Source organism: Topomyia yanbarensis, chromosome 2 (assembly GCF_030247195.1).
Source record: "Topomyia yanbarensis strain Yona2022 chromosome 2, ASM3024719v1, whole genome shotgun sequence".
NCBI lineage: Eukaryota > Metazoa > Arthropoda > Insecta > Diptera > Culicidae > Topomyia > Topomyia yanbarensis.
The window spans coordinates 417,187,574-417,207,017 of NC_080671.1; the positions used below are offsets into that span (position 1 = coordinate 417,187,574).

A 19,444-nucleotide genomic window follows, 5' to 3' on the forward strand; every position below is an offset into this window, starting at 1 on the left:
CTGACCGAGCAAGAAATTGCATTATCAGAACCAATCAAACCTCTGGCCTGGTACAAATGATATCTCTCGCCAACTCAAATTGGACTACGCGAATATTCCAGATTTCACTGCCCCTTTTCAAGCTAGACGACGAGCATCACAAGTTGTTTTGTTTTGTGACTCGACACACAGTACACGATAACAAACTACAACAACGAAGAAGAAGATGCTTGAATTTTCGATTTCAGAAATGCGATATCAACTTGCTGAGGGATAAGCTCGTAATGATAGACTGGTATCAACTCTTGAGCGGTTCTTCCGTTAATGAAAGTGTGATCGTTTTCTATCGCATATTGTACGACACTTTGAGCGAATTTTTTCCCCGCCGTCGAAACCTCCGCTACTATCAGCTGCAAACCTTGGTGGACCTGTGAGCTTCGGTTAACGCGAATGGGTGCACATGGGTTTCCCGAATCACATAGTGGAATGGTTGAAGTCATACCTTAATGACCGTAAAGTATTCGTTCAGGTTCATCACGAAACTTTTACATCATTTAACATTATTTCAGGAGTTCCTCAAGGTAGCGTCCTCGGTCCTCTTATCTTTACCCTATTTATAAACGATCTTGCGTATCCTTTGTAATCTGGAAAATTATTTTTTGCCGATGACCTAAAATATTCTGCATCATTGCGTCTATCCTAGACTGTGAAGCGTTGGAGAGTGACATTGACCAGCTCTTGACTTGGTGTGACAAGAACGGAATTAGAATAATCATCAAGAAGTGTAAGGTTATCTTTACCCGATGCTATAGTACTATACAATATAATCACACAATCGGTTCAAATGTTCTGGAGCGTATGATTTAAATACGGGGTCTTAATGGGATTATGGATATTAAACTTAGATTCAACGAGCATACATCAATAACGACAACAAAAGCATTTTCAGTTATCGGTTTCCTTTGTCGCAATACAACATTTATCACCGATGTGTTCGCTCTCAAGTCACTGTAGTATTCGTTAGCACGCAGTATATTGGAATTCAAACTAGAACGGGTTCAGAAGCAATCGATTCGCTCTTCGTCAGCTCCCCTTGACAAGTCCTAACGAGTTATCTCTGTACACCATGCTCGATTGGAAGTCCGCTGCAAACGACGGCAACGTTAGCTCCATAGATAGTCTGGCGAAGAGGTAATCGGAGGAATACAATATCGTGGAGTGGCAGTCAATTCGATTCAAGTATCGAGTCCGATAAACAGTCCATGACTTTCGTTATTTTGCAGTTGGTTGTGGGTCGTTCCAAGGTAAACGACGGAGGGCAAACCAAACAAATTTACGATGCTCTGAGCAAGTTGAGACAATGAGGGTTCTACACAACTGAGCAATATTCCAGTGTCGTTCGAACGAGGGAGCAGGGGAGAGACTTCAAGCAGTAAATGTTTGAAAGATATTCCCATTGCGAACCTCAAACAGCTTGATGCATTTGCGACAATATAGCTATGCTGCCTAAAAATCAATTGTTCGCGGGAAAAACTGCGAACACAATTCGCTCTGTACATGGTGAACAGTTTCCGAATCGGCGCTCTTTCTCCTCGAGAACGTAGTGGTCATGTATTTTTTAGGATTTAGGGTTATTCGGTTGATTTCGCACCATTCCACAAATATTACCAATTGAGTTCAAGGAATGAAGCGTCGTCAGTATTTCGGATTCTGTGTTCTTGGGACCATCAGCAATTGACAACCGTGGCTTTTCTATGCAAAAATTCATGTCGTTGAAATACAGAAGAAAAATCAAAGGACCGAGATGGCTGCCTTGCGGAATACCTGATGAAGCGAGGAACACTTCGGATACTATCTTGACAAGCTAGGCGACGATGACTGCGGTACGATTGTATCCAACAGAGAATATGGGTACTAAGGCCAAGTTTATTCAACTTTACCACTGCAAAATTGTGCAAGTCGCATCGCTTGATTGTAGCAAATCCTAGACCTTATACGCTTACAAACTTCCAACTCCGTGGAATGGAAGAGTCTGGTAGGTGAAGCATCAACACTTCCCGTTTACCTTGTCCTTTATCCTTCTCCGTGAACGATGGAGATGTGGGGCGGCCGGCACTGCTGGCTATCACGTTGGTGAGGTTTCAATATGGGTCGGATTGCTATGAATTTCTACTTACCATTAAATTAGTTACAGAATTTTCGTTTCGACTTAGTCTCATCAGAATCCGACACTAGCCACACCACACCACCAGTGACAGGACTAAGCTATCGCCGGTTGAACGCTAGGTCTAACAACGAAAACACGATTTGTGTTTTTGGGCAAACCCCTAATCCATCCTGCGTATGTCCCGTAAGGAAAGGACATCATCAGCTTAAAATTTAACTCATTTTTGCGGGATATCACGCAGGACTGAGCGTTTGCTCAAAAAACACATATCGTGTTTTCGTTGTTGGAGCTAGCATCAATCCGGCCAATCACTAAGTTTGTGTCGGATTCTGACGTGACGAGTGACGCAAATTCTATAACTAATTTAATTAAATTTTCGAAAATCTGACTTGGTATAAACTTTTGCAATATTAAATTCAGTTCCCGTACGTGCTCCTTGTCTTCAGATAAATAACTACAAACGCAATAGCTATTTATTTTCTGCATTGGCATTGGTTTCACTTTTTCGTAAATCCTACCCTACTCAAAAAAATCTAATAAATTTCTTCCCTATTTATTTTCTTTCAGGTAAGTCACATTGGGCCAAAATTTTAGTCATCTGCCTTCAACGAAATACTCGGGAGAAGAGTATAACAAGGTAAGATTTTCAGATCTTCACAGCAGAAATAACTTCATTATGTTTACATTCAGAAGATCATTTCGATTCACATGTTCCGCTATTATTTACGATGATTGGAGATTTACAAAATTGTCATTCGTACGAATAAGATGAACACCAAAATATGATGATAAAACATCTAAAATTTGCATCAATCTGATTGCCAAAAAGTTTATTCTAATTGGGAATCGTTAGTCAAATCATACCCCATTCACAAAACTCGATATGTCACGCCAACAAAAGAATCCACAATTCCCATCAGATTAGCTCACTTCGGTGGACGATCAAGACGCGAAACGACTCTACACAAATTTTCGGCACATTAGCTATGTTTCCAAACGACAATGACCAAGCCTGAATTTTCGTTCCTTCCGATGCCGGACAACCAACCATTTCGTTCTTCCACCCCCCCCCCCCTACTCTGCCACAATCGGAACAACTTGACCAGCCCCGAAGACCGACCGACCGACCGGGTGGTGGTGCTGACCTTGAACGGATTGTTTCCTTCCAGTTCTTCTGTTTGCCCATTTTTTTTTTGTTGGTTTCGTTGTTTTCTTTTATCTGTGTGTATTTTTGCTCCGTTCGACATTCTTTCCTTACATCTCTCCTCCTCAAGTTCGAATTCGACAGTTTTGGTTTAACCATTTATCCGTTTGTTCGAACTTGAATCTTGTTGGTGCGGTTAGGATGATGGTTCAAGAGACTACGAGCAGCCTTTAGCGCGGGGTTTGGTTTCCCTCTTCAGCAGTAGTAGCAGTGGCGGCACCGTAGATAAAAAAAACCGGATTTCAGTTAGTTTGAAGGAGTGTTTTTGTTTCGGAAATTTCAAGTGAACACGAGAGCGCGCTTTCATGGAAATGTGTACAAAAATGGTGGAGAGCGTGTGGCAACTGCGATTTGGCTAGTTGACGAGATTCCTATGGAATTCCTACCAGCGGCGGGTGACAACTTTAGAATTGAGGGTAGTGGTAGTCGTAGCGTAGCTTAATCTTTACGTCGCGTAGCGAAGAGGGTGATCTGTAGGTGCTTTTCTCAAGCTATGACAGACTTATTGGTGACATTGGCCTTTGTGTATCCACTTGAACGCTTAGAACGCTAGCTGAAATTGTTGCCTTTCAACGATGGGATAGGTTTGCACGAACACGACCAACACTTGTAGCAGCCATATCGGAATTCCATTAGCCCTGTAAACAGGTCAGCACACTGTGGGTTAGTTCAACGCGCTAGGTTGTCAAAAATAGAGGAGACAAATATAAATCTTGGATGCATTTTTTTTCAAGCAAGCGGATTAGTAAAATGATTGATGTGTTCATAATGTCAATAAGAAGATTTATTAAACCTCCCTAGTTAAATGATAGCGGAATTAAAAGGTTTCAAAAAGTCTTTGGCGATTACTTGATAATCTGAGGTAATTGGCACTGTCGTGATTCGTATAATTTAGCATTTGCATAGTTAACATCACACAGGGTACCACTCTGTAACCGTTGTTTATTTGGTGTTTGGTTTTGTTACCTTTTTGATAATCGTGCGAATCAATATGCCTTGCTGATCCGAAAGTCATTCTTAATTACAGAGACTTTAAGAATTTTCGACAATTTTTACGAAACTAATATAAATTTTACAAAGCTCAAGAGCTTTTTTGTCATGGTTCAGAATACTAAGGGCTTTAGGAAATGCTTTCGAGATTTAGGGAAGACTTTTATACTTTCGAGAAAGTCGCATGGAACTCAACAAAATATTTCATACTTCACAGAAGTTCTTTGAACTGGGCTGGGTTGCTCTGCGATCTTTAAAAATGCTCTACGAGCTTCGACGACTACCGCCCGTAGTTTTAACTTTTGAATTTTTATATCTATTTTACGTCAGATTTACAACCAAAATATTAATTCCTTCCAACATTTTTTCTTGCATTCTTTAGCTGAAAATAACTTAAACAGATTGGTGCTATACACACCCATTGTCTTGCAACCTTTGTTAAAATCAGGTATTGTCGTATTGCAATTGAACCAGACTTTACCATCTCGGAATTATAGAATTATAGGGTATACCTCTGCTTTATCTACGATCATACCTAATCTGCTTTAAGATGGCTGTTGAAATTCGCATCTCAGCGCCATTGTTTTTGTTTTTCCACTAATTCCAGAATGCCCCAGGGAAGCTACCTTGAGCCATTTAAGCCTCCAATATCTCAACGACATCTACAATTTAAAAAATAACAAAACTACTATTTCGATGATGTCAAAAAAAATTATAACTCATTTCTTCTAACAGGGCAGAAATTTTTCTAAATTTATACTTACCTAATTATATTGGGAAAATTGTGTAAATTCTCAAGGATCTCGAAGTAGTTTATGAGATAGTCCCATTATAACTGGCCTATTACAGCAGGTTTAGTGTGAAATTGCCTTGTTTCAATGATATAATTGCAATATCTCACAAAGTACTTTGAGATGATCTTCAAAATGTTTACACAAGCTCTTTAACATTTAATAAAAAATAGTCCTACTTTTGAAAAATTCAATTTGCTAATCTATTTTTATATCATTTTTTTTTTTTAATTTCAAATAACACATTTAAATTTCTAAATTTTTTAATGTCCACATTTCTTAATTTACAGATGCTCAGATTTAAAAAAAATGTATCTAAAAATTACAAAATTTTTAAAGCTAAAGATTTTGGATTTTTCTATTTAAGATTTTAAAATTATTAACGAATCATTTTTTTAATTTTGGAATTTTTGAATTCTTAAATTTTTGAATACTTCAATGTTAAATATTTTGTTAACTTTCAAATTTCAAAATGATCATTTCTTAAATTTTTTAAATTCTTTTTTCTTGGTGGTTCAAGTTTTTTAATTTGTTAATTTCCTGCTATTCTTTTTTGTTTATTTTGAACTCTTGTGTTTTAAAACCTGACATTATTACTTTTCGAATATATAATTTTTAAATATTGTAACTCTGAAATCAGTTTAATAGCTTCAAATTTTTGAATTCGTAATCATTCAAAATTAAATTTTAAACAATTCTGCTATTATTAAATTTCCCTGGATAATGAAATTTTTAATATTGAAATAAATTTTCAATTATAATCATTTTCTAAAAATTTAAATTCTCGAATTGCAAATCTAACTTTTAATTGTTAAATGCTCAAATTTTTAAATGATTAAATTCTTAATTTTTTAAATTTAAATTTAAATTAAATTTCAAAAAAAAAATTTAATATTTTCAAGTTCATTTTTTTTTCAATTTTGGTATTTTGATTTATTAAAATTTTGAGATTCTTGGCTACAGTGAAGACGTGTTTTTATCAGCTCTCTACTGTACTCCAGGTTGACTAAATGGGGAACATTGACAAAATGGGGTCATATATTTTTCATGCTTTTTTAATAAACCAAAGCTGTTCAAATATTCCTCTTTAGTCCCTTGGTGTAGTCTCAAAATCCTCTTTAATAATTGAAGAATTTCGCGCCAACTCGAACAAATGTTGGCAGCACCCTCTCAGATTTTAATGTACCTTTCTGTACATAAAGACTGTCACAAAAAGTCACTTTGCATACTTTGTTTTGCCAAAAATGATCTAGACTGTCTTTTGAAAAGGGTCATTTTACCATTTTTTTTTTCAAATGGCTATAGTCTAAAAATGACAAATCCTACAAAAAATGTTGCAGGAATGATTTTTACAAACTTAGTCAAGTTTTTGAATAAAAATATTGAAAGAATTCTACATCGACTCCTACATGTTTGAGAGATCGCGCGTGTAGGTACCGCGGATGGTCGCGAAGGGCTCAAGCATTTGTACGTTAACGGGTTTGTCACGTGATCCTTCCTCAGAGCTAAATAAGAAAATAAATAAGCAATAATGGAACATTTGCTTAATGCCAAACTCTTTTCAATGGAATTCTTGATAAATGAAAATATACTTAGTTGCTAAATTAGATAATATCTTCTCGCAAACTGAGTTCTATTGGATTCTGAGATGAATATGACTTTCACTGGTTTAGTTTTAGATACAAATACACTGAAAAAAAATCAGTTTGGACAAGAATTTTTTTTTTTAAATAACTTTTTTTCCTTAAAAGTGCTCAACTTGAATTTTTGACGGTAGGTAGGAAACATAATTACATCGAAATCAAAGATGGAGTTTTTAGTAAATTGACTTAAAATTTTTAAAATCGATTTTTTTACGTGTAGGATTCAATGTAGAATTTTTTCAACATTTTTATTCAAAAATTTGACTAATTTTGTGAAAATCATTGCTACAACATTTTTTGTATGATTTGTCATTTTTAAGACTATAGCCATTTGAAAAAAATTGGTAAAAAAATTGACTCTTTATAAAAGACAGTCTAGATCATTTTTGGAAAAATAAAGTATGCAAAGTGACTTTTTGTGACAAAGTCTTAATTCACAGAAAGTTTCATTAAAGCCTGAGAGGGTGTTGCCAACTCTGAACACGATTTGGCGCGAAATTTTATCAATTTATATAAATTGGTCTTCAAATGAAAAGTTTAAAAAGAAAAAGAATTTCATTATTTCTGAACATTTTGCATCGCTCAGATAAGAAAAATATGCTCAAGAAAGGATTTACTAGAATGTGGGTTGGTTCACCTGCTAGAGACCATCAAAAATGTTTTCGATAGAGTCTGACAAAATCAGGTTTAAAGCTGATGAAATCGGGGGCTAATAAAATCGGGTCTTCACTGGAATGGAATTTTAAAATTCTGTAACTTTAAATTTCTAAATCTCAAATGTTTAAAATTGTACATTTCTTGTTTTTAAATTTTAAAATTTGAAGGAAATAGCTTTTTAAAATTTTAAACTGTAAAATATTTAAATCTTTAACTTAATTTAAAATCAACCTAAACACAGAAAAAAATGTTGGTAAAAACATGTTTTTCGCTCTTAGCAAAAAACAACCAACATATACTCATAGTTTGAAAATAAAACTTATTTTGATTACTATTCTTCTATTAATTTAACTTTGATTATTATTATTGATTAATTTAATAGTTTTATTTTCAACTCAAAAGTAAGCGTTGGTTGTTTTTTGCTAAGAGCGCAATACTCTTACTTTTTCCAATATTTTTTCTGAGTGTATTGATTCTAAAATTTCATAGATTATTTTTTAGATAAACAAATTATTAAATTTACTCTTAAAAATGTTAAATTCAAAATTTAATAGAGTTTAAAATTTTGAGTATTGTAACATTTTACCTACCTTAATTTTTCAATGTTAAAATTTTGAAAATTATCGAAGTTTCAAAATTTATATAATTTAAGACGAAAATAAAAAGATTAGTATGTAAAACTTTTACAACACAAAAAGTTCAAAATTTAAGAACTCTAGAATTTTAAAATTCAATAATTTTAAATTGAAAATTTATAAGCCCATATTTTAAATTTTTAAATAGTTTATTTTAATTTTCAAACCAATTTAAATTTTAACTACTTAAAATTTTTGAATTTTGGCATAGTGTAAAGTGCCCTATTTTGGCCCTAGTAGAGAGGGTGCCGTACTACTTCATTAATAACTCGAACTGCAATAGTTAGAATTAGTATTAATTGTTATCCGCATTTTTGCTCTGTTTCTAAGAAACAATAAAATTCAAAAATGGTCTGATAATGGTGGAATAAACTTATTTGAGCGCAACGGAAACTCGAATCGAATGCCCCAATTGCACTACCACTTGAGCCACTTCGTTGAACGAAGATGGTGACGGCTTCAAATGGGTAGGATAATAAAAGAACCGTAAACAAGTTCATTACCCTAGTTAGATTTTGGAAATCTGATTTTTTCAAATTTCTTAATATTTATTTGAAATTTTTTGAATCGACTTTTAATTTTTTAATTTTACAAGTATTGTATTTTGATATTTTAAAATTCAATTTAAAAAAGACTTGAATTTTTGAATCTTTGAAACGAATTTTATATTTTCGAGCTTTGAATTTTTTAGATTTATGAGTTTTTAGATCCCCAACTGTTTAAATTCTTGCATGTTAATTTCTTTAATTTTTAAATGCTAACATTTTTAAATTACCAAAAAAATTAAATACTTAAATTTTTTAATTCTCGATTTTTCATATCGTTAAATTTGTAAATTTTTAATTTAATCAATATTTTACTTACTAAACTTTTGAATTTTTAATTTTTAATTAGATTTTTCGATTTTTAGTTTCTTAATTCTTAAATGTTTCAAATTTTTGTATTTTTAAGATTTTCAACTTTTTAAATGATTGATTTGATTTTAAAACTTGAAATTCTTGCTTCTCAATTTTTTTTCAGTTCTCTAGTATTTGGTTTTTATATTTTTCAATTTTTAAATCATGATTTTGATAATTCAACCTCAATATTTGAGGTTTTTAAATGATTGATTTGATTTTAAAACTTGAAATTCTTGCTTCTCAATTTTTTTTCAGTTCTCTAGTATTTGGTTTTTATATTTTTCAATTTTTAAATCATGATTTTGATAATTCAACCTCAATATTTGTTATAAATGTTTTGAATTGGGAATTAAATTTAAATTTTTAATTTTTAGATGCACCAGATTTTAAAATTTTCAATCATCTTAAATCATTTTAAAATTCCCATATCACAATATTAAAGCTTTGAATTCTGCTATTTTTAAATTTTAAAATGTTCAATGGTTATTTTTTTTTATTTTTCATTTTTTATAAACTTCTGAATCTTTATTTCCAATTTTAAAATTTTTGAAACCCGAATTTCGATTTTTTTATGTCTAAATTTTATACACTTTTAAACTATTCATTATTGCATTGCATTACTAAAAATTTAACATATTAAAATTTTGAATAATGAATTTTAAATTTCCTGAAATTTTATTCGATTTGAAATTTTTTATTACTGTTAAATTACTAAATTTCTAAACCCTGATAAAAATTTTCAAGATTCATTTAATATTGAATTTTTGATACAATAATGAATTTAAACATTCAAATAAAATCAATAAGTTGAATTCATAAATTTAAAATTGAAAGATATTAGAATCGCAAATTTATTTAAACTTTCGAAAATTTGAAATCATTTGATTTTAACATTTTCAACGTATTGAATTTGGCGATACCTCAATTTTTAATCGTTAAACGATACATGTTTAAAATTTTAAAATAATTGAACATTGGAAGTATTCATATATACGAACTTTAAAATTTGTACGCATCTAAAATCTTTTAGTTTTAAAATTTCTATTTAACTTTCAAAAATGTCAGTTTTTTAATATTTTATTATTTTCTTAAATGTAATAATTTTTATATTTTTTCACATTTTCAACGACATTCAATTAGCTAGAGATTACTGGGTAGGGAACGGTTATCACGGTAAAGATGGACACGTCTATATACACCAGGATACATGCTAGTGAACTCGGGTGATTCTTAGCTATGTTGCTTAAGCTCGACCCTCATTAGCAGAAGACAAAGATTAAGCCCGTACAATATTAAGCCTGTTCTAATGACCCTGCCACTTCTAGTTTTCTGATCCGTTTACTTCACATCCTTGCTCTCACTTGAGTACTATGGCTCTAAGTTTCATAACTTTCCCTACCCAGTAATCTCTAGGTAATTGAATGTCGTTGAAAATGTAAAAAAGAAAATGTGACTAACATAGTCGAAATAAAAAAGGAAAAAAAATAATCTTTATATTTGGATGAAGATAGCGTAGATGGTAAATCGATTGCCTTATACGCAACTCACCTGGGTTCAATTCCCAACCCCGCTCATTGGGTTAGAGATTTTTCTTACCCCGACAAAGAGGCGCATGACCTTATAGTCAAAACTTCTATAAAATATCTATATTTTTAATTTTCTAAGTTTAAAACACATGAAATTTTAAAATTCTGGATCCGTTTTTTATATATTAAAATGTTTAAATCATTAGTTCCACATTTTATATTTAAATTAATTTTATGGTTTTTGATTTTCAATTTTTATAGCATTAACTCTTTCAAACCTAAATGTTTTGCATTTTGATGTTATTTTTCTAAATTATTAATTTAAAATTTTTTGGACATCCTAATCTTCAATTTTTCAACTTTTTGTGGTGAAATTTTTCATGAATAGTGAAAAACAATTCAGATATACCTAATATTTGAATGCAAAGTAGTTAGGTGAAGTTTCTAAGGATGGTGACCACATTGATGCACGGCAAAGCCAATGCCTTGGTTGATATAGTACATTATTAGTGAAGTGTAGTGCGCTCACGTCAGTTCCGACCCGTCCGTTTGGACAAAGATTTCGGTGTTTTACTCACACTTTCCGAGTTAATGAAGGTGGATAATGAAAATTACTACTAAAGAGAATTATAAACCGGCTGAAGTAATTGAGCGAGAGCAGATAATTGACCCTTATCCAGAGAATGAAGGTAAATAAAAAATATTTACCTGAAGAAGATTCCCCAGTTCATTGTTCAATCATGTCGACTAGTTCATCAAGCACGGTATAATATAGTACTTATTACGAGATTCAACCTTTTAATACAATCTAAAATAAATCAATTATACATTTCCTTCTTTGAAGCATGAGGGGTACTTCCAGATGTTTAATAATCTGTATTCGTAGCAGTAAATTCAAGTGCATTTTAAGACGCCCTAGATATACGTTCAATATGTATTAACGATTAGGCGTAACCTTTCCCTCTATATAATTTCTATATCATTAACTGTAGCAAAATGCAAAATAGAAAAACCGTGTTTTACCCAAAAGGTAGAAGACACTGCCTAGTCCTCTAAACTCCCTGTTTTGTTTGATGTGTCAATATCGGTATCATTATTACTTGCAGATTGTCTGGGCTAATGGTCACACTTAGATAGCAACAGGCCTTTTTATTACCGATATGACTTAAAAGGGAACGTACCCGTAAACAGAGACTCTTACACTGGTAGAACCAGTTTATACCGTTAGCTAACACCTTTCTATTTTTCTAAATTTATAGTTTGAGCACTAAAAATGGATCCGGATGAGGCTTGGCAAGTTACCGGGGACGTTAGATCTCGGCAACAGCATCTCCTTACAGAGCAAATATGGGTGGACTGTCACTTTCGCGTCGGTTCGGAAACAAACGACAAGCTGATCGGTGCCCATAAGTTCATTCTCTGCTTGTCGTCTCCAGTTTTCCAGGCAATGCTGCGAGGTGGACTTGCTGTCAACGATGAGACAATTCACGTGCCTGATGTCGAACCGTTGATTTTCGAACGGTTGCTAAAGTTAGTGCAAATAACTTTAAGTGGGCACACCAAGTTTAAGAATTAACGCTTTGTTTTCCTGCAGATACATTTACACTGATGAAGTCACGGTTGAATCGGTGGATGAAGCATGCCAATTGTACTATGCAGCTGATAAATACATATTCCCTATAGTTAAAAATCACTGCATATCATATCTATTGGGGGCTATTAAATATCCAACTGTATGTCGCATCTACGAATTCGCAAAGTTCTACAACCTCTCAACTATTGTGGAAAAATGCTTAGAATACATTAAAACCTGTACAAAACAGGTTATAAATGATGCGAGTTTCATGGAGCTGGAACTGAGCACAATTATCGAAATATTTGATCAAAAGTATCTAGCAATCGAAACTGAACTAGATTTGTACAAGGCATTGTCTAAATATTCATCACATCATGGATTAAGCCGACTGAATAATCCTGTGGAAGCAAATACGAACAACAAAAGCAAAAACTCCGAAACTTCAGCCACAAATGTACAGATGGAGTCACAATCTTCCAACGACAAAAGCACCGAAAATCCAGGACACTCATCGGAAATAATGCAAGCGAAAGTGACTCCCAACTCTGATCAAAATTCACCGACCATTGATGATGCACTTCGTCGTATTCGATTCCTGACATTGACTCCGGAGCAGCTGGCTTCTGAATTGGCAGAAAATAGTCTTCTTTCGCCTTTGGAGGGGTTCGGTATTCTGATGAATGTGATCATTCCCAATAAGAGCTACCCGATGCCGGAAGGATTCAGTACCTCGAGGCTATCCAGGAAGCCTAAGAATACTATAACATTTCAGCCCCCGACGATGTATCCTCCCCCCGCAGTGTATTTATCCGGCTACGGAAGGCTGCCTCATCCTTACTAATTCAGACGGTTTTAAAAGCTCGAAACTGTCACGTACGTAAGAAGAACCCCAATGAAATAAGGGATTTTTTTTAAAGAATTTGATGATTTTTTTTAGAAACTGAGAGTGAATGAATTTGCTTTAAATAAAGATTAATTTGGGAATTATTTCACACGTTCTCCGACTCCAAGCAATATTCACCAATATTTACAAAACTTAGCATACACATTCATTCCATAAAAATCATGGACGGTTATGTCAACAATTTAGAGAGGATTTTCGTTTGAGTTGTGGATAATTGAATTACTTATGCGAACATCTTTCGATCACTTATTGATTCTCAATTGTTTGCATCCAGATAGAACAATAAAAAAAATAAATGAATACTGAATTCCAAAATAAATGAATACTGAATTCCAAATAATCTAGGGGAGCTTCCAAATATAAAGAACAACGATTCCCCAAGGGCTTCCTGATCACCCCATCGGTTTTACAAAATTGGGAACAGTTAGATCGAATAAGGCTTCGTTCCATAAGATCCTCACAGGCATCGCGTTACCACAGCAGTTGCAGTTAATTGTATTGTATTCTGGTTTAAAATTCACAACTGTACTTGCAAATCGCTTGCCAAATCGTATGCTTCTATGCGAATTTTAAAAAATAGCGGTTTTTATTTTTTATTTATTTTTGTTAAATAGCATTTTTTTATTTAAATATTTAAAAAAAATTGTGATGGAAAACCAGTTTATGAGAATGATAACTTAGGTGTTCTTAGATTAATAGTATTTATTATATATTAATATTATTTATAATTGGTGAATATTTTTCACTGAGAAAAAATCAACTGTATTTTCGTGAAGTAAGCTGCGGCGCATGTGGTCCACCAGGGGGCCGATAGCGGTCTGTTACCTTTCTCCGGACAAAATCAGTCTAGGAGCAGGGTGGTACCCGGCGGTTTGATGTGCTTCAGCCAAGCATTGCTACAATCGATTCCTGTATCTATGTCGTAGAAGATGACAAAAATGATAGTCCCCGTGTTAAGGTGTAGCTCCGTTTAGAGGACTGTACGGTTGGAGGGACTAGCGAATGTCTGACACAGTGGGCGTTTGTTTCTTAACAAATCGTGGGACTCGAATGATGGTCATGTCTATAGAATTGTAATACCGGTACAGAAAATGCCGAGAATACCGACCCCATGTTGGTACCAATAGTGAATGAAAGAATGTACCGGTTTCTTATTTTTATTTGACAATGCTCAATGCTTTAGTTCAACGGAGCCGTGGTTGTTTTTCAAATATTTTAGCTAGATGTAAGAGTTATAAAAAAAATAATAGTCATTATGCGTGGAGATCTTTTTTCTCGGCGAGGAAACATTTGTTTCCTCGCCAACTGCATCTTGGAGGTCATGCATTTCTTCTCTCTCTCTCTTTCTCTCTTCGCCGTACATGTTCATGTCGTCGTTAATGCTAGTGTAACGCTCGCGATCAGATGCAAATTCTTGCTTGTTACTCAAGCAAAACTATTCTAGAGTGTGCATTGGAATTGATTTCCGTAAATGAGTGTTTCCTGGGTGATTTTTGAGCAATTTTTTTTTTAATTGTATCGTATGATCACTAAATGGGCGTGTATCAATTTGTTCTTGGTATTTACAAACTGGGATCTGTTTAAAGCTTACCACAGTGCGATTCGTATTGCAGGATTAGATAGGAAGAAATAGGTCGATCCAATCCCATTTTCACCTCAAACACCATTGGAACTACCTGTGAAGTAGTCCCTTAATGCATTCTCCGTAACGGATTCCACTTCTTGGAATTGTAGTATTTTTTTTGATGACCGCTTCATAAGTACGCGGTGCCAGATTGTGAGCCCTATCTGCCGTACCTCGATTATCCCTTCATTCATTTACACGGGATCTTGAGAGGGATTCCATGAGAAACCGGCCGGCCACAAAATGTGACCATCGTCGATTCGAACGAAACTTTGAAGTTGTGTTCGGTTTTTGAATCTCCATTATTTTCTCTGACAATCGCAATATTTTTAAACAAGAGCAATTTTTCAAAAGGGCGTAAACATTTGTACGTGCATTAATTTCAATTTTTTTGTTCGATTGCTGTATTTTATACAGCGAAACTTTCTGAGAACGAGTTTCAGGGAATGAATATTTATGTGCGAAAAATAAAAAAATGCACTGAAAAAAGTGTTGTCATTTTTTATCAAAAAAAAATTGTGCTAAAAATTTAAATTGCAAAAAAAACATTTTTTCTTATTTTTATATTTTAGAATCAATGAGAAACAAAATATTTTGAATGTGATTGTATGATGGAGAACTTATCGGTAAAACAGTTTTTCTAACAATAACTTTATACATGTTTTTAAATTTCTTACTAATTGACACACAAAATTGTAATTTTATTACAGAATATAATTCTTAGTCTTATTTTCAATCAAAATGTATTTAACAAAAATCTTTCGAAGAGCGGTAGTTTTCGAGATATTTGGAATTTTGTTCCAACAAAAACAGTTAATTCGTGTAATTATGCTCTTTTAAAAGTTATTCCCCTCTCGTTTTTACGAAGTTACAAACGCGGTCTCAAACGCGAACCCGCAAACGCGCGCGATCATGAATCGGTCACGTCCGGAAATCTTTAGCCTTCATTCTAGCAATTTAGGTCCATACATTCAGTTGGACCAATCCAAAAAAAAAGCTCATATCCACTAGACCACGCGTTCTACGGCGACATGAATGGGAATTCTAATGATATGTAAGAACCCACTTTCTTCTGGAATCTGAACCGTACACAAAAAAATTAAGTAACAGATTCACGATCCGCGCGCGATCATTCTAGAACACACGCCAATACGCGAAAGGCACACGGTTATGAAATAGAATTTATACACGCGAAGTTCATACACGTTAGCACACGCGACATACAAACGCGATCGAGCACGTTAACATACAAATGTTCGAGCCCTTCGCGATGATACACGCGATCGCGAGTCCCTACGCCCGCACATGCCTGAACCGTACAATGAATATCACATTCAGAATCACGGCCCGCTACAATTGGCCTATTGCAGTGTTTTATTGGGCGACATTGCCTGTCTCGTGTGCAAATTGTAGTATGTGATTCTGACGGGGAGCCCTTCCGAGAACCTAGCTCTACAGCTCCAGTAGGACAACTCTCGAAAAAAAAAACTGTTAATTCGTGTAATTATGCCCTTTTTAAAAGTTATTCGCGTTACTTCATCATAAAGTGTCAAACATCTAATGTTTATCTTTTTAAAGACGTAACAAACTTTTTCAGTGTATTTGAATTATGGAGAAGCTTTCAATGAAAAAGTTTTCCTAACAACAACTTTAGACATATTTTTATAATTCTTACTATTTACAGTAAAAAAACATAATTTTCTTTTTGAATATGATTTTAAACGCTATTTTAAATCAAAATGCTAATAACAAAAATTTTCTGAAATGTAGTAGTTCTCGAGATATTTCGAATTTCGTTTTAAAAACACAATTCTTTTGTTTTCTTACGACCTTTTCAGAAGTTATTAGCATTTCTCCATCAACAATAAAAAGTTTTTCAAAAGGCCCATAACATTTCCTGTAGCTTTCTCTTTGACACCAAGGTGATATTGTAAACCATTTGAAAGCTATACGAAAACAACCAAAATATGATCGAACTATTTAGTTTAACCATAAGACCCTATGGTTGAATAGTATAGTTGAATATCTATCGGATCCTTTGTGGATCCTAATATTGATTTTAGTTGATAGTATAGTTATATTGCAATGTAACATACATATCAGGGGGTAAAATCTACCACCACCCTGTTGCACCATGTTGTCTATAACAAGCTTTTTCCCAAAAGCAATCATGTTAAGAAATTTTTCTTAACATTTGGAGGAAACCTTTATATATCACGAACTGGATACACGCAATGCTTAGCAACCGGCATTTGTGCTCACAGCTCGAAATCTAAGCTCAAGTTTAAAGCCTGTTTCACACGATGCAATTGTTGCGCCAAATTCTTTGTTGCTGGCGAATATTCACTAAGCGCTTTTATTGAGCTGTTCAAACAAAGCAACCTTGCAAACGTCGCGACAAAAGCTTAGCAGAAGTGCAGTGCGGTTTGAAATAAACCTTTTCTTTACTATCGTTTTCGATCCATGCCAAACGAAGCAAGTACATTTTTAATATTGTATTCAAGCACAACGTTGCATACGTTTAACTTTCAACAATCCGGCGCCAATACCCGCACTTTTCCACACGAAGTTCAGGGTTACTTCTAAATCTAAATCATATACTTTTCACTATTCTCGGGAGGAGAATTTTACTGTTACGTTTCCGATTTATTGTATACTGCACTGTTGTGATTACGTTCCAATGAATATGGAATATCGATTGATGGCGCAAGGCTCTTTTTATTGGTAATAAAAACAATGATCGACGAATGGGCACTACGGTGCGGATCAGAAAATCTTGAATGGTGAAATTCAAACATATCTACGCATTTGGTACCTTATCTGTCTTAAGGCGGTTGTCTAATTTTATCAAACTACTTTTTTAAATGATTTCTTTGGTTTTGGTGACAGCCGTTGATTGAAAAAAACAATCAACGGCTGTCACCAAAATTTCTTTAATTGATTCAGCGCTTGTTCGGAATGAGGGTAATTGTGACATATGTAATAGTTTTGGGGGAAAATGGTAATATGCCATTATGGAACCTATGACTCAATTGAGCATTGTACTTTTGAAGGAGTGATAAATGTAATACGAAAACATATTAATCTATGCAGTTACACAGAAAAAAATTAGCCAAAACAGCTGTCTCATGATAAAAATTTATCAAACGAACCCAGTGTGCTTCCTTTGTGAGCAAGTTTTTCCGTTCGGCAAATCCCTACTCCAAGCAACGTCGCCGCCGCCGCCGTTTGTCTCTAAACTAGCAAATGTAATGGCGATTAAATTCTTTATTTTTGTTTTTCGGTACCATTACCCTGACCGAACGCTTCGCGCCACACACCACACACTGTAGAGCTATGCGATTTTCATGACCGCGGCAAATTATTATTATTAACTTGGTGTCGGCCGTCAGGCAACAGAGTATAGAGAATGGAGATACTTACTTCAACAATGAGAAAGAATGGGCAAGAATCGAGCGACGTTTTACGACAAGTGGTCATCAGGTCATCATATAGCTTGTTTCGAATTGGCAGCAGCTGCATGTACACCCGACAGCTGTAGTCGGAGCTGGAGGAATAACTGCGATGTTAGTCATCCGTTGATGTGAGATTTATGGATGAGGGAGAGTGAATAATCGCGTTAAATATGGTGCCAATTGTAGGGTAAATATTTGTGATCGATTGATCCTTTGCTATTCCCCTTGCTAACCAAGCGGGTAGACAGACGTCAACACGTGCATACGTTATAGGTTATTTCTTTGTGCGTTCTATTCCATAATTAAATGTATTTGATGGCGGCAAATATCTTATGAAATTAAATACTGATATGATGTACCTCCTGGACAGCAGCACGCTCACATTTTGTTCTCAGGGACAGAAGGAAGCCACTGTGGCTCCTTTTCGTAACATTATTCTTGAACGAACATTGCAAAAAAATTAGCCTCATAGTTACATACCGTTGTTTGAGGATGGAGAGTGCATTATCCAATAATGAGGTATGATGGAGTAGAGATTAAATTTATATTATGGTTCGGGGATTGTTTTTGTAAATTCAGCGTGCTGTTATTTCTGATTTTTCTAAATATCTCACGAAATACGAAATTCATGTGTATTTTTTTTCACTCCAGATTATTTTAAGCCAGTAAATGCTAGTTGGCAGATGTGATAATACCGACGGTTTGAAGCAAAATATTTTATCGCGTAAGCTGATGCTTATATTTTGATCCAACCAGAGATGCTAAGAAAAATCGTTTACGTCATATTAGCAACGAATCACATATGGGTGTGGCTTGCGCGAAAATTTATATCATCCACATGCTATAAGATACTTTAAACCATCGGATAAGTTTTGGACCAAGATATTTTTTGCTTGTACCGTGCGATGATTTACAGCACGACGGGACCTGATTTTACATCAGGAGCTTTGGAGCTCCCACCAGGTTAGATCGTACTTTGTTATAGAGAATTCGATTAATTTGTTCCGTTTCGTGTCGACAGTAGTCTAATATTTGGAATCCCCAATTTCGTCGCGGAATCAATTTCATCTCTGGCAGTAAAATTCTTTTATGTATATGAACAGCAAACGAGAATCTACAAAATTTGTTTGAATATTATTCATTGCCAAATACTATATTAGAATCCGATCCGATCTGTAAGAAGCACGTAAATAGAATGCCTGAAGTGCATTCCATTTCACTCTGATTGTGTTTCTGACATTACCTACTCATCTTCGAGATAAAAGGAATGGGAGCGAACATTTTTTAGTGTACTTTGCATCGCCAGTGTTGGTAGCTAGTATTTTTTTCTATCCAAGTACATGGCACTTGGCACTGGTCCAGTGAGCAAATCCGTGAAAATGGTACTGCTTTAA

At 34.4% G+C, this 19,444-nt stretch overlaps 2 protein-coding genes across 4 annotated transcripts in view; one reads left to right on the forward strand and one right to left on the reverse strand.

Moving 5' to 3' along the window:
- The window catches only part of LOC131685173 (spectrin beta chain, non-erythrocytic 1), a 418,083-nt gene that overhangs the window by 341,340 nt on the left and 57,299 nt on the right, over positions 1 to 19,444 (reverse strand). The window lies entirely within an intron of this gene.
- On the forward strand, positions 10,103 to 13,546 carry LOC131685177 (BTB/POZ domain-containing protein 2-like). The gene is made up of 2 exons (XM_058968714.1): positions 10,103 to 12,021; positions 12,086 to 13,546. Exons 1-2 carry the CDS (start codon positions 11,765 to 11,767, stop codon positions 12,906 to 12,908), a joined length of 1,080 nt encoding a protein of 359 aa, XP_058824697.1. The 5' UTR covers positions 10,103 to 11,764; the 3' UTR covers positions 12,909 to 13,546.

Excerpts from the sequence above, each read along its gene's own strand:
- LOC131685177 (XM_058968714.1), top strand. The coding sequence starts at position 11,765 with ATGGATCCGGATGAGGCTTGGCAAGTTACCGGGGACGTTAGATCTCGG. Across the intron at positions 12,022-12,085 it reads ATTTTCGAACGGTTGCTAAA|ATACATTTACACTGATGAAG; the intron begins GTTAGTGCAAAT and ends GTTTTCCTGCAG.